At 33.9% G+C, this 19,855-nt stretch overlaps 1 protein-coding gene across 2 annotated transcripts in view; it reads right to left on the bottom strand.

Annotated features, from left to right (window-relative positions):
* Positions 1-6,730: 6,730 nt before the first annotated feature.
* The window catches only part of LOC144968607 (E3 ubiquitin-protein ligase SHPRH-like), a 33,976-nt gene continuing 20,851 nt past the window's right edge, over positions 6,731-19,855 (bottom strand). The window contains exons 18-30 of one of the 2 annotated variants that reach the window (XM_078907111.1): positions 19,126-19,262; positions 18,192-18,365; positions 17,889-17,957; positions 17,214-17,344; positions 16,638-16,711; positions 15,060-15,203; positions 13,436-13,540; positions 12,909-12,974; positions 11,877-12,062; positions 10,917-11,009; positions 9,392-9,478; positions 8,865-9,043; positions 6,731-8,276 (exon numbers count right to left, since the gene is read on the bottom strand). In XM_078907111.1, coding sequence (XP_078763237.1) covers positions 7,556-8,276; positions 8,865-9,043; positions 9,392-9,478; positions 10,917-11,009; positions 11,877-12,062; positions 12,909-12,974; positions 13,436-13,540; positions 15,060-15,203; positions 16,638-16,711; positions 17,214-17,344; positions 17,889-17,957; positions 18,192-18,365; positions 19,126-19,262 — 2,166 coding nt within the window. In that variant the 3' untranslated portion in view covers positions 6,731-7,555. The remainder of the gene's footprint in view (positions 8,277-8,864; positions 9,044-9,391; positions 9,479-10,916; positions 11,010-11,876; positions 12,063-12,908; positions 12,975-13,435; positions 13,541-15,059; positions 15,204-16,637; positions 16,712-17,213; positions 17,345-17,888; positions 17,958-18,191; positions 18,366-19,125; positions 19,263-19,855) is intronic. The other variant, XM_078907110.1, reaches the window with a different exon arrangement.

Below are 19,855 nucleotides of genomic sequence, written 5' to 3'. Positions count from 1 at the left end.
ATAATACAGTGCATAATAGAGAGATGATTTACAAGGAAAAAAATATCATCTCCCAAAACTATACATTTGACTGTTTCCCTCCCAGCCAGGGCCAGGACAAAACCAAGTAATCTCATTCCAAGACAAAGACAGAAAGCATGTTGGAAAACAGACATAGGGGGATAGAAGACTCAGTACCTCCCTGCCCACTATGGGAGGTCAGGAACCCCACCCAATAGTAGTAGTAGTAGTAGGAGGAGTAATAGTAGTAGTTTAGTAGTAGTAACTAGTGCGAGGCGGTCCTTGGCAAGCTTAAGGACCACGGTCCTACGGTCCCTGGGAAATGAAAACCGCAAGGACCGGTCCTAGGACCGGCGGTCCTTTTCGACATTGAACATTCTTGAGAGACCGTTTTGACCTTTGGGACCATGGGATCGTTCATTCTTGAACCGTTAAAGACCGCTACACGATGAAAACCGTGGTCTACAGGAGTAAAACACACGGAGTAGTCACACTCATTTCAAATTGTAACCTAATTAGAGAAGAGGGGTGATGCCTTCTTTATTTGATCACAGTACTTCATTGTTACTTCGATAATTTAGCGTGAATAAAATTTGAAATTTATCCCCATTAACGGAGATAATGGAATCACCCAAGGCGTTGATCGAGTTGTTCGTGGCGTTTATACACACACGCAACTCCTACCCCCCCCCCCCCCCCCACACACACACACACACACATGAGAGGGCAGCGAGCATTGAAGAGTAAGAGAGAGACGTGAAGTTATAATAAGAGGGGGTGGATGCGGTAATAAGTAATAAGTAATAAGTGGGGTCGATGGTGACTTTTCGCCAGATCTAACAAACCCAGCTACCCATTCACTGCTGAGTAGACAGGGATTCAGAAAAAAACTCGACTGCACCCGGGATCGATCTCTGGCCCTTTGCGTATAAAGAGAGTGCTCTATCAACTGAGCTATCGGGGTCCCCAAATATTCTATTGGACCTTTTAAAAATACAGACGTTATAACTGGTTTTTTTGGAAGGAAGAAACTAATGAAACTCATATTATTTGATTAGTTAAAACACCAAACGAAATTTTAATATTATTGTATTATTTTAAATGACAACAATGCGATAGAAAGGAGTGGCGACAAGAGATGGACAAAAGAAAACAAAAAATCAGACTTGCAACTTGCTAGGTTTGAGACACACACACACACACACACACACACACACACACACACACACATCTTTAGTAGTCACATACATTTCAAACAATAACCCATTAGAGAAGAGGGGTCATGCCTTCATCATAGATCATTGTCATTGCGATCATTATGGTGTAGTAAATTTTGAAATTTACCCCGTATAATGGAATCGTCCAAGGCGTGCGCCTCCTGTTCCCCCATCTCACACACGAAAGGGCGGTTTGCGGAGTGGAGGGAGGTGGTCGTCTGCCTCTATGGTCGTCTGTGTCGTTTAGTGTATGGCAAAGGGGGGTGGGTGCGATTAATTAAGTGGGATGGGTGGTGATTGGTGGAAGATAGGCAAAGGACCGAGGCAACGAATCGCTGGGGAAGTAGTATGGCGCCAGACCGTTGAAAGGTGATAAGAAGTGAGGACCGCCGGCGGTCTTCCTCTTTGGGACCAGACCACGGTTCACAGCTAAAAGACCGGTCCTCGGTCCGGTCCTCAGCGCGGCACTAGTAGTAACATGAGTAATAGTAATAGAGTAGTAGTAGTAGTAATTATAATGATAATAATAGTAATGATAATAATAATAATTTAATAAAAATAGTAGAAGTGAAGAGTACTAAAAGTAGTAATGGAGATGGTTGTAATGTTAGTGGTTATAGTAGAAGTAACAGAGGTATTAGTAGGATTAGGAGGAGTGGTGGTGGCGGTGGTAGTGGTGGTATTAGTAGTAGAGTAGTTGGTAATAGCAATTGTAGTACATAGTGATAGGAGTAGTAATAGTAATGAAAATGGTAGTAGTAGTAGTAGAACAAAAAAGAAACATGAGCTTTTGTATAGCGCGTTATCCACTAAACGTGCTCAAATTGCTTTACAAAGGGTCCCTGACCAACAGAAACACATAACAATGTGGCTATATCGTATTGTGGTATGACACTCGCTTTCGGATCGGAAGTTCCTGGGTTTGAGCCTCGCCCGGCGCATAGTTGAGTCCTTGTAAAAGGCTCTTTACTCACATTCACTGTTCTGCGGTATAAAATGAGTACCTGGCCGTTAACAGCGTTGTCTCTGTCGGAAAAAAATTGTATTATCGCCTAACAGGCTTTTCATCACCCGATTGTAAATATCCAAATAAAATCCAGATATATATTCTGATATAAAACAAGATGCGTTCAGATATTAACATTTAATGCATGTTGTTATTTTTATTATTTTTTTTTTTTACAAAGAATAACACTTATAATTATAATACAATATTGATGCCGCCAATTCGGGTTCTTCCCATAACAAAATAGGTTATTATTTTTATTATAAACACTATCAAATGATCATGATTTCACATTCCAAAGATTATATATAAATGAAAAAATTTTATACATCAAACATTAAAAAAAAAAATCTGAAAATCTGTAAACAAAAGATCTCACTCCATATGAGTGTAAAAATAATATCACAATCAAGATTTATTATTCCACGTAATAAAAAAAAAAATGTTCCTGTAAAATACAGGTTGTAAAATAACTGTAATGTAATTATCCTTACTTTAATCGTAAAATTTCAGTTGCTACCACAGACTTGAAAACAAATCAAAGATAAAATACACATCAACTAATAGTAATAGAGCCATGTCTTCAATTTTACAACATAAAGGTCCTTCTTGCAGGACGACCACAAACATTTGTTTGTTTTAAGTTTAAGTCACCTATGAGCCGTATGAATCAGAGAAGAAGTAAATCGATAGGATTTCTTGATTCATAGAAATATAAGCAACCTCAAAACTGTGTGAGATTAGACTCTAGACCGGGGGGGGGGGGGGGGGGGGGGGAGGTGGTGGAAGGAATGATAAAGAAACCTACTACATGATAAGTAGTATGCAGTGATAAATCCAATAAATAAGAGTTGAACATTATTTCAAAAAGTATGACAGACGATAGCATAATACAGCGAAATTGTAAGTCACTAAACTCACCCAAGAGTTATCCATCAATGCCCCTTTTGTCGAATCACACACTGATGATTATCCACAAAAAATTTGAGGTATATTGATTTCCAGAAGACATTAAAAATTGCCCAAGACTCAGAAAAAAATAAATCTCGACTTCATGCAGGACCAATCTCAGTCCCTTTGCATGTAAATCGAGTGCTCTAGCAATTAAACAATCGGGATTCAAAGAGACTTTGAAATAATCTCTCACTAAAATTGTAGCAGTTCCCTTTGCCTAAATGATACAACATCCCATTTTCAGCGAGTAACAGCATGATTAAACTTGTAAAATTGCTCTCAAAACAGAAGAAAAGAAAGAAAAATATAAACACTTTTATCTATTCTTTTAATAAAATAGGGTTGGGGGTCAAAATTGTTCTTTACAGCCCATGTTAAATTTTTGTCAACTATCAAAGAATTAATGGACAATCTACAAATTATAAAACTAATTTTTACAGATTGATATACGAATAACTTGCAAACCTTTTTTAAATTAAGGGTCATAATTATACCACCTTTGACTCAAATGATTATTTATAAATAACTGTGGATCACCATCTGGCCGCCCTGTTGCCAAATTCAGAAAAGTTAGTGGAGCAGGCACATATGTTGGGTCGCGGGTTCAAGCCCCCAATAGCCGCAAAATTTTTATTCTCTGTTGTCTTCTGGCACTTTTCTACTCACTTCATTTTCTGTTATTATCAACATGAGTGCCTGCTCCACTCGCTTTTCTGAATTCAACCCCAATATCGGAGGTTACTCAATGTCTCAATCGTCTCTATGTTACATGTTTGTGTTGAGAATAGAGCCTTAGCATTACTGCTGGCTTGTATTGTAAACAAACCTTCGCGGAGTGACCTCAAGAAGGAAGAGGGACTCAGGATAGACACTACGTTTGAAACCACTTTTTTTAGTGGTGGATGGCGTCGACTGAATAGCATCCCTCTCACGGCCAGGCAGAGTTGTCGTACCAGCTCCCATTGCAGCAAAAAAATTTTTCCTCTACTGTCTTCTGGCACTTTTCTACTCAATTCATTTTCTGTTATTGCCAAATTCATTAGCACACACCTACAGATTTCATTATCAGACCGATTTTAATCACTGATGGCTCAAAAATTCATCTTGATCTATGTTACTTTCCACAATACAGTAGTATAATAATCTAAACAGATGAATATCGGTTCATAATAGCTTTTATTTCCCCGCAAATATTGTTGATTCTCATTTACTTAATTTTAAAAAAGGATAACAATGAGAAAAAAAAATGACAAGCTATATCTTACACCAACAAAACACTCCTCATGAGAAACAACCTTTGACAATAATAATAAGCTGCTATTTTCTTCCGGATTAAGACTGGGATCTCCCAATATACATATGATCGGGTTTTTTTATTATTTTCATGACTATGTGGTCTAGTGGTATGACACTCTCTTTTGGATCGGAAGGTCCTGGGTTCGAGCCTCAGTCAGTGCATAGTTAGTCCTTGGAAAAGGCTCTTTACTCACATTCTCTCACTGTAATCAGGTGTTAAATGAGTACCTGGCCGTTAACAGCATTGACTATATTGGAAAAAAATTGTAATATCACCTAACATAAGTCGTACTACATGTTACGTGTTGCTGCACATTTAGTGGATATTGTGCTATATATAAATGGTTCAATTTAAAGTTTAAAGCTGCTATTTTCTAACTTAAATAATTATGCCAAATTATTTGAATATTTAGGAATGAACTTGGGAATGGTGATGTAAAAAAAAAAAATGTAATTAAAAGGTATTCGAATGACAATACAATTGACTTTGACTTTTTTTTCTTTCTTAAACATAAATAATAACAAAATTATAGTCATGTGCAAAAGTAAGTTCACACTCATTAGAACAGTCATGATACAATTTGGTACAAAATAGTTAGAATTATGTTATATACTAGTGGACTTTAAAAACATATTAAAAATATACCACTATTATGAGTACTTTTCAGTGTGTGAAGTTGTTGTTATTGTGTGCCCCATTGTCAATGGTTGCAAGTTTTATCTTTGTGCTTTGAAATAATTTTTTATTCATAAACAGTTAATACTTGCACGTGCAGCATGTGTGCAGATCTATTCTCACAAAGGATGTCTTTTGACCTCCCATAATCCCCCCCCCTAGTCTACCACAACACCACATCACCTGTTTCTGATCTGAATATTTTCTTCCTGTAACAAAAATTTCGTCTGCCAGCAGAATCAGTCTCAAATTTTGACTTGTCGGTGAACAAAACATTTGCCCACTGTTCCTGGGATCACCAAAGATATTTACATGTCCACACTTGGAACAGTTTGTTCTGTTTAAATTGGTCAATAAAGGTTTTTGCACTTCTATCACTATCATTGCTCTAATTCCAACAGATAGCAATCTGCAACTAATGATGAACATACTAATGTCAGTCTATCTAGCTGTTGAAACAATTGATTTAAAAGGACTTTATTGATGCTGTGCACAATACTAGAATCTTCTATGATTGTTTTCTTTGGACGACCTGCCCTTCATATTATGTCTTTGGCTTGGCTGGTTTCACTGTAGCTCTAGATTTGTAGTTAACCTTTCATGATATACTCAAACATGTGTGAATATTTTGCAACAGACAACCCAGCCTAAACATGCCCAATCAAATGGAGAGATGATTATTGTTTGCAACAGTATACTTACTAAAGAGAAAAAAAGATGGATACTGTTGATATTTTGTTAACCAAATCAAGTGAAGTCATGTATATTTCAATAAGGTTATTGAAGTTTCAAATTGTTGTAAAAATCCTATCTTTTAAATGTCCCCAGTTGGCAGCAGCATGCGTTTACAAAATTTCTTACTTGCACACATTTTTGCAATGTCGAACTTTCTGTCCTTCAATTTCTAAGCATTGCATCTTTAGATTAAATGAAAAGATAGGAAAATGATTTCATTTACTGAATAGGTATTAAATTAACCTTTCCAATGATATAAATCATAACGTAATGCTTGGATTGTGTCAAAAGATATACAGGAGGAAATAAGCGTTAACTTACTTTTGCACGTGACTATATAAATACAGTGGAATCCTGATAAAGCAGACACTGCCAGACTAGAGAGATTGGTTGACTTTTTCTTTATTAATGAAAGGACAGATAATTTGGAAGCAATGAGAAGAGTTGACTTTAATGAAACGTTGACTCTAAGAGTTTTGACTTTATGTGGATTCCACTGTAATTTGCTTTGAGATCAGTTGAAATAAATATGTGAGGTATTCTCAGAAAATCGTCCACATGTTGCATTTTATGGACATTGAGTTATTTTAAAAGAGTGGACAATTCCATACATTTTGCCGATCATTTCATGAAAAATATTTTTAACATTGGTTGAGTTATGGCCTTTGAAGTAGACAATCTGTAGAGGAGATTTTGGAGAATACGGCTTCAAGGTTTATGTAACATCATTTCAATGTTTTAAGTTCCCTCAGAAAAAAACCCTAGAAAAAGACACACAACATCCCCCCCCCCCCCAAAAAAAAAACAAAAAAAAAAAACAAACCCCAAACAAAACAAAACATTAAATTGTTCAAAATCCAATTTTACTTTAAAATGTTATGACAGTATGCAGAATTGAAAAAAACAAAACAAACCCCGACCATATATATTATTGGGAGATCCCAATCTTAATCGGAAAGTCTCAAAACACCTTTCATCCGCCATATCTCAAAAAGTACTTCAAGCGACATGTGGATAATTTCTCTTATGTTGCAATAATAGAAGAAAATAATACATATGACCAAATTACTTCATTCAGCTAAATTAGTAAATTTTTATCCTAATGCATCAATTTAAGTGAGTATAAATAACTCAAAACCATTTTCTATACAATTGAATATATATAACAACTGGTATGCAATAAAAAAAAAATTAAAAAGACAAGACAAAAGGAAGCAATAAATGAGAATTCTTTCAGATCAATCGAGGAACTTTTGCCAGATGTACACATTCTCACGAGCACTTACACCCCCCCCCCCCCCCCCCCTCAAAAGAAAAAAGGGGAGTTAATCTAACTGATGTTTTCCACAGCTCTTCAGTTACCTTAATTACCATGATCATACATGATATTCGAGGCACCATGGCAGGTTCAAAAAGACAAATCAAAGAACATACAGTACATTCAAAGTCATGTTAATATCATTTTTAATGGATCAATATCTATCATTACAAATTCAACTTACATGACAAAGCCAAACATACTCATGGAATCAATAGTTTAAATGAAGTAAAAATATTCATTTATTTTACAATTTTCATTTAGAAAATAATTATACTCCATTGCATAAAACATTTAATATCATGTGTGGTTGCAAGACTCAAAACCCAAACAGTGGTACTGTAGGAATTCCACTATCTCATATCACCGTTTGCACTACTTGAATGAGGAAGATTGGTTTGAGATTGGTCCTCATCGTCCATATTATCATTCAAATCTCCAGGACTGTTCTCACTTGCATAAACATCACCCCCATTTTGATTTCCATCATTTGAAGACGATGGTGCAGTCTGATACTCCACAGTTTCCGTACTATCATTGTCACTTTCTAAACTGTTCACAATATTCAAGTCAAATTCTTCAGTACCTGATCTTTCCACCAAATTGTTGTCACCAGCAGAGTCAGTTTGAGAAAGGGCAGTTGACTCAATTTCTTCACTATTTGAGTCAACCGGATAACCTAAACTGTAACTGTGCTCTGCATTGGGTAACGTTTCTTCAATTCTTGTGACATCATGATCGTTATCCCCCTCATTAGTTTCAACAGGGGGAATATTATTACCTACACTACTGTAACTATGTTCAACACTCGGCCCTGGCTCACTTTGTGATGAAGTCTGTCCTTGAATTGACTCTCCATTACCCACCCTTTCCTCTAAAGCATCTTCATCACCATCATCGTCATCGTTGTCAGGGCTTGGCTGTTGTAACAAAGAGGTAATGTGACCAACGGTAAGCTCCAAATTATCTGCATCCTCAACATCACCTGCCTTGCTTGACTTCAAAGTTTTCACCATATGGAAAATCTTTTCCTCTATTGTCCCACGCACCAAGAAGCGATGGATCTTGGTTTGTCTGAAAAACAAACAAAAAAAAAAATTTCCCATAAAGAATCAATAAGGCATAAAATTGAGTGGTACACAAATGCTGCATTTTGTCAAAATAATACCTAACGCATGTGAGAGTGCAGCCATTAAAAGAATAGAAGAAAGCAATTTATCACACAGATACAACTTTCAAACTACAACTACCTTGACTTAATTTATCATTTTCAGTTTTACACTTAAAATGACGCTTGTCGAACGTTTTCTTGTTCTATAAATCTGTTGTATACAGGCTCATCCAGAATTAGGTATAGGATCCATCTCAGAGGAATACATTCATATCTACAAAATATATTCAAAACAAAAACCATGACAATGCGCAACAAAGAGATGATTTACCAGGAACAATATATCATCTCTCAAAACTAATACTACACATTTGATTATTTGCCCCTTAGTCAAGGACTTTGGCCAAGCTAGGACAAAACCAAGTTATTTCATTCCAAGACAAGGACAGAAAGCTAACTGGAAAAGGAAAACATACAGGAGGATATAAGACACAGTTATAGTGATCTCTCAGCTCATCGTAGGAAGTCAAAAGACTCCTGACACTTCTTACCGAGTCTGTCCAATGCGGTATATTCTAGAGATTGCCTGTGCTTCCTCCTCCAGATTCAATTCAGGCTCTACCAAGAGTACATGATTGGCCTCAATAAGATTCAAACCATTGGCTCCAGTGTGAAGAGGTAGTAAAAGCACTTGGATGGAGTTATCTTTCTTGAAACTTGTAAGATTTTTCTGTGTGGAACAGAGATGTATGGCACTTATAATCTAAAACAAGTCACCATAGCTACTGAAGACCTACAACGTTCAAAGAGTTTAAATAAAAACTCATAAAACTTGCGTTTATTTTACATATCATCTCCTCAAAATGAAAGAGCAGTGAAATTTAAACTTCTGACAAAAAGAGAAATTTTCTTTATTTTACACCCATGTAAAAAGTTGTCCTTCAGACCTATAAACTCCATGCATTAAAAATATCAAATATCTGGAGCCTGAGACAGATTTTACCAATTGGGAAAAAAAATCAATGTTACTGACCATATCCTCTAAAAATAACTCATGTTTCCAAGCTTCTTTACTTACCTGAAAATGGCTTGGATCATGGAGGGTTCGATAGGGAATGTTGTTTTCCACCAAGGCAGCACTTAGGATATCAAGCACACTAATCCACTGAATAATTAAAGATTAAAAAAGAAAACAAAAAATACGGTTTACTTTCTGTCAACTTCATAATTTGCAAAATTGAACAACAAATTGATATCAATTTAACTTTAACTGGTTCGGGTATAACAGCAACCTCATTAATTACACTATAGACGTTAGTCTATCTTATTTTCTTTCACTTAATCCATAGAAACAAAATTCCAGTTGAAATCTAGAGTGGCAAGTTCTGCCTCCAGTTCTTATGATAAAAATCAAGAGGCTGAAATGCAAAAACACAAAAAAAATAAAAATAAAAAAACAAAATAAAAAAACAAACAATACAACTTTACCTTATAACTTATAGTGCTTACTTAAAATTAAAAAAATATTTGTTCTTTAGGAGAGATTGACTGTAACTTAAAAAGCAGCTCCTCTATGAGGTTTCAGTTAGAGTTTGAGCCAGCAATCAGTGCTTTTTCGCTTAACAATAAGATCAAATGTTGATGCCTCTGTAACTTGTGTATATATATATATATATAATATTATATATATATATATAATATTATATATATATTATATATATATCAATTTATTAATTTAGTTATTCTCACCTCGATTTTTAACATATTCAACGTTGTTTCGTCTAGGATTCTTGGAGTCACCAGGGAGGTCATTTAGAGGTGTTTAGGAGGAATGTTGTGTTCTGTCAGTTGGTGCCAATGCTGTTTCCAATGTACGTTGCGCATGTGTGTGCATATGTATGCAAACTGGGTGTGGTGTAGTGTTGAAGGAGGGGTTGTCTGGAGTAGTGGTTGTATCATTGGGTTGTGTAATGTGTATTGGACAGTAAGCATTTTTTCCTTTGTAAGCACGTGCCGAATATCTCTCTTTTTCTTTTTAGTGTGGCGTTTTTTGGGGTTTTTTTTTGTACTATATGATATTTCTCTTCTAGGCATAGGGTTGCATTTTTTTGTATTTACTGTGTGGTGGAACCTATGCCTAACTTCATTGGCGCCAACTGACAGAACACAACAACATTCCTCCCAGACACCTCTAAATGACCTCCCTTATGACTCCAGGAATCCTGAACGAAACAACGTTGTTGGCGAATATGTTAAAAAACGAGGTGAGAATAAATCCAAGAAAATGTTGAGCACTCTACGTGGTTCCAGCTAACTCCCCTCATATATATATATATTGTGATGGCTCCACATTCAATCTTCCTATCTTACAAAGACTTAGAACCAGGAAGTGACAACAGCAGTACAGCCGAAAAAGTTAACCCATCCAAATCAGAATGAAATATTAAAAACCTTACTCATTCAAAAAATAAAATAAATTAATAACAAACATCTTATCTTGTGAATTAACTTCAGAGCCATAAATCTATTCTTTCTTTTTTTTTTTTTTTGTCTGGTACCACAATGAAGTAGCTAAGCAAAGAAACAAAAGTTTTCTTATGTACCATTGAAAAAATGAGGGACTTTGCTGCAGGATCTTTTTTCTTGATTTTGATAAGGCAGTCAAGTATAGCTTGAACTTTGGTTGAGTGGCTCCCCTGTTCAATTAAAAAAGACACATCAATAAAAAAAAAAATAAAAGAAAGAAAGAAACTTGAGCGTTTATCTAGCGCAATATCCACTCAATGTGCTCACAGCATTTTACAAGGGATCCGCAGCCAACAGCAATAATCAATATGTAAGATGAAACACGGCACCTGTTAGACGATATTACTATTTATTTTTCCCGATTGAGACATCGCTGTTAGCAGCCAGGTACTCATTTTACACCTGAGTATGGTGGGAGAATGTGAAGTAAAGGGTCTTTTCCAAGGATCAACTATGGGCTGTTCAGAGCGAGACTCAAACCCAGGACCTTCCAATTCAAAAGCGAGTGCCACACCACAAGATTACATAGCCACATGTGTGACTGACGAGGTCCCTTTTGCTTAGTTGAGAGGTTGAGTTGAAAAGAATGTATATATGTATGCATTTATTGCCATTTCCATTCCAAGTAAACATCATCTAAAAAAAAAAAAACAACCTCAAATAAAACAAAAAACAAAACCCACAAAAACTGACCCTGACACAGCATGAACTCATAATAACAAAAGTAAAGAAGAATGAAAAGTTTTAAATAATACATATGTGACCCAACACAACTTGCAAAAAGTTAGTTTCATCTCTCTTCAAATTTATTGTGTATGTTGCTGTCGTGTAGTTAAGGTTTTCAATTCTTTATTTGCCTCTAAATGTTAATGACCTTATTTCTTTCTCAATAATAAGCACCTGTTGCAAATTTGAACCATACGTTTAGGATATGAAAAAATCTAAAATTAACTTATGCAAATTAATGATTTCATAATAAAATGGTCTCACAAACAAATAAGAAAATTATTTAAACCATACAATAATAAAGGCCATACCTTCACTTCTGTTTCTTCTCTTTTTTTGGTTGTCACGTAAGCTATTTCTTTGACTACTGTAACATTTCGGCAGAGGGGGCATTTAACTCGTTGTTCCCGGTGCAACAAACATGGTAGTAGAACTCTGTCAATCATAGTACGCATACACTGGAGACAGTAACAATGCCCACACAACAACACACTCCACTGGAAAAAAATAATATAGGATAAAATTAAGATGAGCTGAAAAAAAAATGCTTTTGAGGCAAAGGGTGCACTTGAAAAAAAAAGCATTTAACAATTGTATATTCAAATTAAAATTACCATGGAAAAAATCCATTTTATTTAATTATGCTCTTTTAAATGATAAATTCCCTTATAAATGCAATTAATTTATCATTTAATCCATTGTTAACCTCAGTTCTGAAGTCTATAATAGAAGTTTTATCATCTTAATTGATAGCTCAAACATAAAGAAATCATTCAAAGTATTTAATGATACAAACATATAAACAAATGACAGGGTAGGTGGTTTTATGTTTGGTGCATTCCCTGTCCCTGCATTATCTGAAGGACAGGACTGGATCCTGCTGTTCAATTCACCCAACAATAAATAGGTAGCTGGGTATCTTTAGACTTGGCAAAAGTAAAAGCAACGTGAAAAGAAAAATAACTGGTCATCCACATAATATTGTTGACCCAGAACATTGCTTTGCTGTCAGAACAATCAATTCCAAACATCTATTCAGACTTGGGACTCACTTTAAAAAAGTAATACAATTAATTGATGAGGATGTAAAACCAAGCTTTTCAAAATGGTATTATGTCTGAGTAAACTTAAATGCATAAAATTTAATTTTAAGCTTAGGTTATAGAATTTGATTAAAATAAAATCCGGCAACAAGGAGAATGGCTTTTGTTTCTAAAACTTTAAACGATTTAAATTTCAAAATTCTAAAATATTCTGGCTTTAAACTCAATATCTTTCAAATAGTTCATTCCGACTTAATACCAGATTGACATGGTGAGTCACATTTTCATTGTTTAATTTACCTCTACACCAAGTTTACCCTGGCATATGGGGCAGAGATCAGGATTATCTTCAGTTCCGCTGTGACTCTACAACAGATAAAAATGGATAGTCATGGAGTTAATATAGAAACATAATTCTATACCAGAAAGGATATGAATATTATCATTTCCAAAAAAAAACCCAAAAAAACAAACAACAGAAAACACTTTTTAAAAATGTCTTAGGACCCAGCTCTTTTCTGAAGCATATCAACAATGAAATATATTTATCTTTAATTTTATTACAACCTGTGCTTATCAATGATGTTTTAGATGATGTTTTGCTCTAATGTACACGGAATTTCCTGATTACGAGAGGAGCATGGCCCAATAGAAAAGTTCATCATTATTATTAATACTATAATGTTATATATAAAACTAACAAATGATAGAGAGATATTTTTACAAACTAATACCTGTAGGTTTTTTTGTTTTTTTCAAAAAAGTAAGTGAGACACAGGCTTTTATCATTAGCCAAATAACATGAAAATCACATTTCTTGTTCAGACCTGCTTTGCCAAGTTGGTCAAATAAATCAACTGTCCTTGCTTTTTCTTCAGTTCATTCCGTCCAATGATTTCATCTGATGAACACTTCAGTTCATGATGATTCATCTGATTAATACATGAATATGAATATTCACATTGAGAAACAAGAACGAATGTAAATAGTTGAGAAAATATGATAAATTTGATTGTAAGCTTCAAATTAATTAATGATGACAAACAGTGAAAACATTTCAGGTTTCTTTCTGTATATTTCTTTTCTCCCCAAAATGGGAAAAGGATGAATTCAATTCGCAATTCTGACAATGAGCATGATGATAAAATAGTGAGGATAAATAAAATAATGATAAATAATATAAATAACATATAATTAACTTTAAATAAAATTAATTAATATGAAATTTTGAGCAAATGGATGTTCCCTCTTAAAATCACATGAATTTATTAACCAAGCATTTGTTGATATTTTGAGGTATAGGCGATTTAGCATTATGTAAATGTCGCCACATGTCAGTGGGAATTGATGTACAATGCCAAAATGTTTGTACTAGTAATGATGGTATGTATTGATTTAATCATTATGTAATAATGCTCAAATATAATATAATACAAACACAAATTTTTAATAATAATATTATCATATAATAATAATAATAATAATAATAATAAATAATAATAATATGATAATAATAATATATAATAATAATAATAATAATAATAATAATAATAATAATAATAATAATAATAATAATAAAATAAAATATAATTATAATAATGATAATCAATAATAATATAAATAATAATATAAAAACAATAATAAATATAAATAATAATAATCAATAATAATAATAATAATAATATTATAATAATAATAATAATAATATATATAATAATAATAATAATAAATATAATAATTAATAGTTATAAATCTTTATTGTCCAGGAAATGGAAACTTTTCCGTGGTGTACATCACTCATTTGTAGCGGTCAAACTACATATTTACATCAGGTAAAAAAAATTAGACCACATCATTTGCGTGTCAAGCTTGGAAAAGTCACCAAATTTGAAGTTTCTGCGTTAAAAATTGACCGTTTTGTGAAGAAAGACATAGGCCTGGGGTGCAAAGTCACCCTAGGGACTGAAACTAAGATATATAATTTTGCTCTTTTCTCTAAACAAGTTGTAGCATAGTTAGTCAATCAAGGTTTTTTTGTTTAAAAAAAAAAATAGAATGACATATTCAACTTGCAAATGAAGTACAAAATAGGAGTAATTTTTGTGACGAAATCAACTTAATTATTAAGTTGCTTTATGATGAAATCACGTCATAAGAGTGGAACATAATCTACTTTATGTGATGGTATGCTTGGCTTTTAATGGCTTTAGTATTGTGAAATATCATAATTGAAATTTATAAAATTTAAGAACATTGAGATAAATCTATTGGGTTTATTTCCTACATTTGTGAAGAAAAACAGTTGTTTTTTTTTGTATGTTAGAAAACAAAAGACTTTTTATACAAAGGTAGGCCTGATAACATTGTGAGGTTAAGAGAAATGGATTAATTTTTTTTAAATGGCATTTTTCAGGAGGGACAGAATTATTGAAAGTAAAGAGTTGTACTCACCTCATGAAGTTCGATGATATTGAGAATTTTGGTGGCAGATTCTGGCTCATAGTCTTCTCTCAGCCTCAATCTTTCTGTTGCCATTGCTAACTCATCTACAGCTGAAACTCTCTCTCTGTGTGCCAGCCACACAGAACGCAAACACTGTGAAGAACAATGATGAAGATGACAATTATTCTCATGAGGATGATGCTATTTCAATAAAATCAAAGGTGAACAAACCATTTATATTGCATTTTTAGAGTAATGAATAGAGAAATCTTGTTATATTTTGTTGCTAAGCCCGGTCTTACTTTTGATAGGAAAAAAAGAAGAAAAAATAAAGCAAAAAAAAAAAAAACAAAAAACAAAAGAGAGGTGAAATGAATATTCTATATTTTTAGCTGATCAAAAATAAATTTGAGAAAAAAATGGAACAGATTTTGCATACCGCATATCAAAATGAAACAGTTGATGAATTAAAACTAATACTATACATTTGACAGTTTCCCTCCCGCCAAGAACTCTAGGACTAAGACAAACCCAAGTAAACTTAATTATTCCAAGACAAAAACAGAAAGCAAGTTAGAAACAGATATAGGAGAATACAAGACAGGAAGTGACCTCCCTGTTCACTGTGGGAGGACAAAAAAAAAAAACCCATTCATCAAGCAAACCATTCAAAACTTGGGCAGTTGAAACAAAGAAAAGGAAAATCCTTGCCCATTAAAAAAAAAATGGGCAAGTCAATCTTAGATCTGAAATATGCTGACGACATTGCACTCCTGTCAATAACGCCTCCTGGATTAGACAGGCTTGTGCAATCTGTAAAACAACATAGTGAGGACAAAGACCTACTCCTAAATGCTAAAAAGACCAAAGTAATGGATACTGATAAAAGTCTTAAAGTTCAGACTGTGGTTAATGGAGAAAAACTGGAGAAAGTCAACACTTTTGTATATCTTGGGGCAAGAATAGAGTCAAATGAAAAATCAACCCCTGATATCCAAAGGAGGATAGCACCAAACAAAATTGACAAAAATGATGAAATTATGGCAAAGTGAAAGCATCCAACTGAAAATGAAAATATGAAGAACATGCATTTTCCGTCAGCATTATATGGATGGGAATCATAGACAATCACAAAAAAACCGATGAGAATATAATCAATGCATTTGAAATGAAATGCTGCCGGAAAATTATCTGCATTCCCTGGACAGCAAAGGAAACTAACACCATATCTCATCAAGATGATACAGAAACTAAAACTTGCTTTTATTTTTTGACATATCAAAAGACATGACACCCTTGAGGATATTAAGGAGGGTAAAAGAGGGAAAGGGAGACCAAGAAGATGGTCACAAGACATCAGCGAATGGATGACATAAGCCAGCGACTGAATGTGGAAGGATGGCGCATGACAGAATCTTGTTTCGGTTGGGAGTTGCAGAGGCCACGTCCAGGAGGGATATGCCATGATGATGATAAAAAAAACCCCCCAAAAAAAAAAAAAACAAAAAAAAAAAAAAGCAGAAAATTAATTGATAAAGGAAAATGTCAGGTTATAATAATTAATGCTTAAAATAAAAGCAACCTTACTCTAAATTCCTTTTTCAATACATCCAGATATTTGATTTGTAGATTTGCAGCTTCCAAAGTGTCATTGTCAGTATCTGAAGTACAGAAAAAAAAAACAAAGATCAAATTTTTGCAGAGAAAGTCAATTTCATTATCTTCATATATTATGATAATCGAGTTTTTTTTCAAAGGGAAATTTCAAGCTTAGTCTCTGATACTAAGTCATCACTAAAATAACATCAGAGTTTAGCAAGGGTAGATTTCCTTCATTGATTCTTTTTTAAATCCTTTTCTACCTTTTGAAGAAAAACATGAGGTAAAGCCTGAATCAGATTTTAAAATAACAACTCATTAATCGACACACCGCTGAATTACTGCCAATAATGATACTATCTTAAGAAAATTCATTATTTTTAAAGTTTTAATTTGGGGTGGGGGGTATGATATACACTCAAACCCCTCCTTCTCCTCTAACAGAAAATTGTTGGACTTTTTTTAATGACTAAAAAAAAACAAACAAACAAACAAGAAAACAATCAACCTTAGCATTTTGTATAACAGATAAATAATATTGCTGATGCAAACTGTTCTACTCACTGAAATTAAGTCTGTAAAAGGTTAGGATGGCCTTCAGTACTTTTTCCACCTCACTGTCAGCCCAGGTGCCTTGGCGTTTGGTGCTGACCTGATAGGACATTGACGACTCATCCCCAGCTACTGTCAACCCTCTGGGAAATATTATATTGTAAAAGGTATGGCATCAAACTTTTAAATTCTAGAAGAGAAAATCTTAGGCTCAGAACCTCATACAGGGCGAAACCATAATTTGTCCCAGATAAGTTTTGTTTTTTTTGGTCTTAACATAGTATAGAAGTATATCTCCATCTGCACTCAATATTTTGATGATAATTATATTGCATTTGTTCCCTTGAAGTTTTACTTTACTTATTACGTAGATTTGACAGTAATATTCATTCAAATTGATAAATTACATATTGAGAAACCATAAGTGAAAAACAGTGCAGTCATTATACATTTACTTGACACTGCAGACATCTTACTGAATAATTACTGATATTTCATTAGCTTTCGACAGACATGAACAATTTATTTAATTTAGATGTGTCAATGGATACCTATTAACATACCATTAGCTTTCTACATACATGAACATTTCAGAAATGTCAATGGATATCTATTGACATACCATTAGCTTTCTACATACATGAATAATTTAGATGTATCACTAGATACTAAGGAACATTTCATTACCTTTCTACATACAAGAACAATTTCGACTCATACTCATTGAAAAGTTCATCCACTTTGCAGAATGGACATCTACAGAAAGAATAAAGAAAAGGAATATGGCATTAAAATTTATAAAGAGTAAAGATGCGACATTATACTCCAAAAATATGAGTAAACAATGAACTGTTTATCTGACAGGAATAATAGTTGCATTTTCAGTTTGAGATTTTTAGGACTCACAGGGGAGAAAACCTGTGAGTGCTGACATATTTGAGTGCTTTCTCTATCAAAACAAAATATTTCAGACCACATTGAAAAACCTACATATTGAGAATGTCTTTGACAGGTCTCATACAACAGAGGGCTGCCTCTTGAACCAAATCGGACGACTCGTTTGCTGCCAATTCAGTTAGTTTTGAATTCAAAGTGTCTCTGGCTTTAGCCATTGCTTGTAGATGCGTATCAATGACGTACATTAGCCCATTGGCTTGGTTGAATCTAGAGAAGGAAAAAAAATGAAATGAAAATGTTTAAAAACAGAATTAAATCAAAAGTAAATAAAACCTCCAAAACCCCTTAAATCTGTTTAGAATGTTTACTTGACTAACAAATCTGACTTACAGGCCTTAAACTTATCAGTCAACTGTAAGCAATGCTTCCACAGCTTCTATGGTTCTCACACATCCTCCAAATGCAACAGATCTTTATTGACTGTAATCAGGTTGTGGGTGGTGTTTCTCTAATTGATTCTCAACATTCGACAATATATAGAGATTCATTTTCTAAATGGCTCTCAGCATTTATCAAAGTATAGAGCTAGAGTGCTCAATCTATGATTAAACAACAAGGAGCTATAAAATGATAAGCTGCAATTAGAACATTAAGGATTATCCACTTAATGTACTCAACGCACTTTACAAAATGTCCTAAGCCAACAGCACACTTAAAATGAAGGAGTATACATGACGCCTGTGAGGCAATATTGCAATTTTAAAAACTAAAGCCAACACTTTTATCTGCCAGGCACACTTTACACCAAAGAGCAGGGTGAGAATGTGAGGAAAGAGCCTTTTCCAAAGACTAAACTTTGCAGACAATGTATCTCAAAACAGGGATCACAGATCAGGAGTTGAGTATCACACCACAAAACCATAAAGCTGTACAAAAGATGTTACCTGAATTGGTAATGAGAAATATCTTTGGTCTGATTTAAATAAAACCAAAATTTTTTTTTTTTTTAAATCAGTATGTCACTTACACATCAACAATGGATCCTTTGACAGTGGAGGTTTTCATCAAATCATCTTTGACCTTGTCTATCAAATCTTCGTCTATCCCCCTCTGTACCGTTACATCCACGATATCTGCCCACCAGTCTCCATCCAACTCGGCCAGCTACATGGGAGAAACATTACCAGCAAAAATTTATACATGAAATTGAAAAATCAAGAAGCAGGTAATGGGGTTTAAAAAATAAATTCAAGCACAACACCAGACAAAGGAAACATACTGAAAGAAAGAATTATCCCCTCCAAATCAGCCTTTTCTCTCGATTGAGAATCAGACCTCAAACCTTCTAATTGCCAGATGGGCATGTCATCATCAGACTGAACTCGTGCAAATGTAATCTTTTGTGGATTGTATTTTCTGTATTTTCATTGAAAAGGAAAGTTTTGCAAAGAGTTCTTTTGAAGCTATGATCAGGTGCTTATCTTATATTCAAACCAGTTAAAGACTTAAGAATATTGACTTTTGACATACTCAAACCAGTTAAAGACTTAAGAATATTGACTTTTGACCATATCACACAATAAAGAGAGTTAAAAACACAATAGTATTTAAAATAGCATTAACTAAATAGCAAGCTGTTTTGTATAACATACTTATCCAAAATTTAAGGAGCTTAAAATAAATCAGTTATATATAAATGTGCTTACACTTACTTATGCTTTAAATCTATTTGACGGATCAAATACAAGTATGTAAGA

This window comes from Berghia stephanieae, chromosome 3 (genome assembly GCF_034508935.2).
Source record: "Berghia stephanieae isolate SIO BIC M18660-M18661 chromosome 3, UCSD_Bste_1.3, whole genome shotgun sequence".
Taxonomy (NCBI): domain Eukaryota; kingdom Metazoa; phylum Mollusca; class Gastropoda; order Nudibranchia; family Aeolidiidae; genus Berghia; species Berghia stephanieae.
The sequence above is the reverse complement of the archived record's forward strand: the minus strand, read 5'-3'. Positions and strand labels throughout refer to the sequence as shown.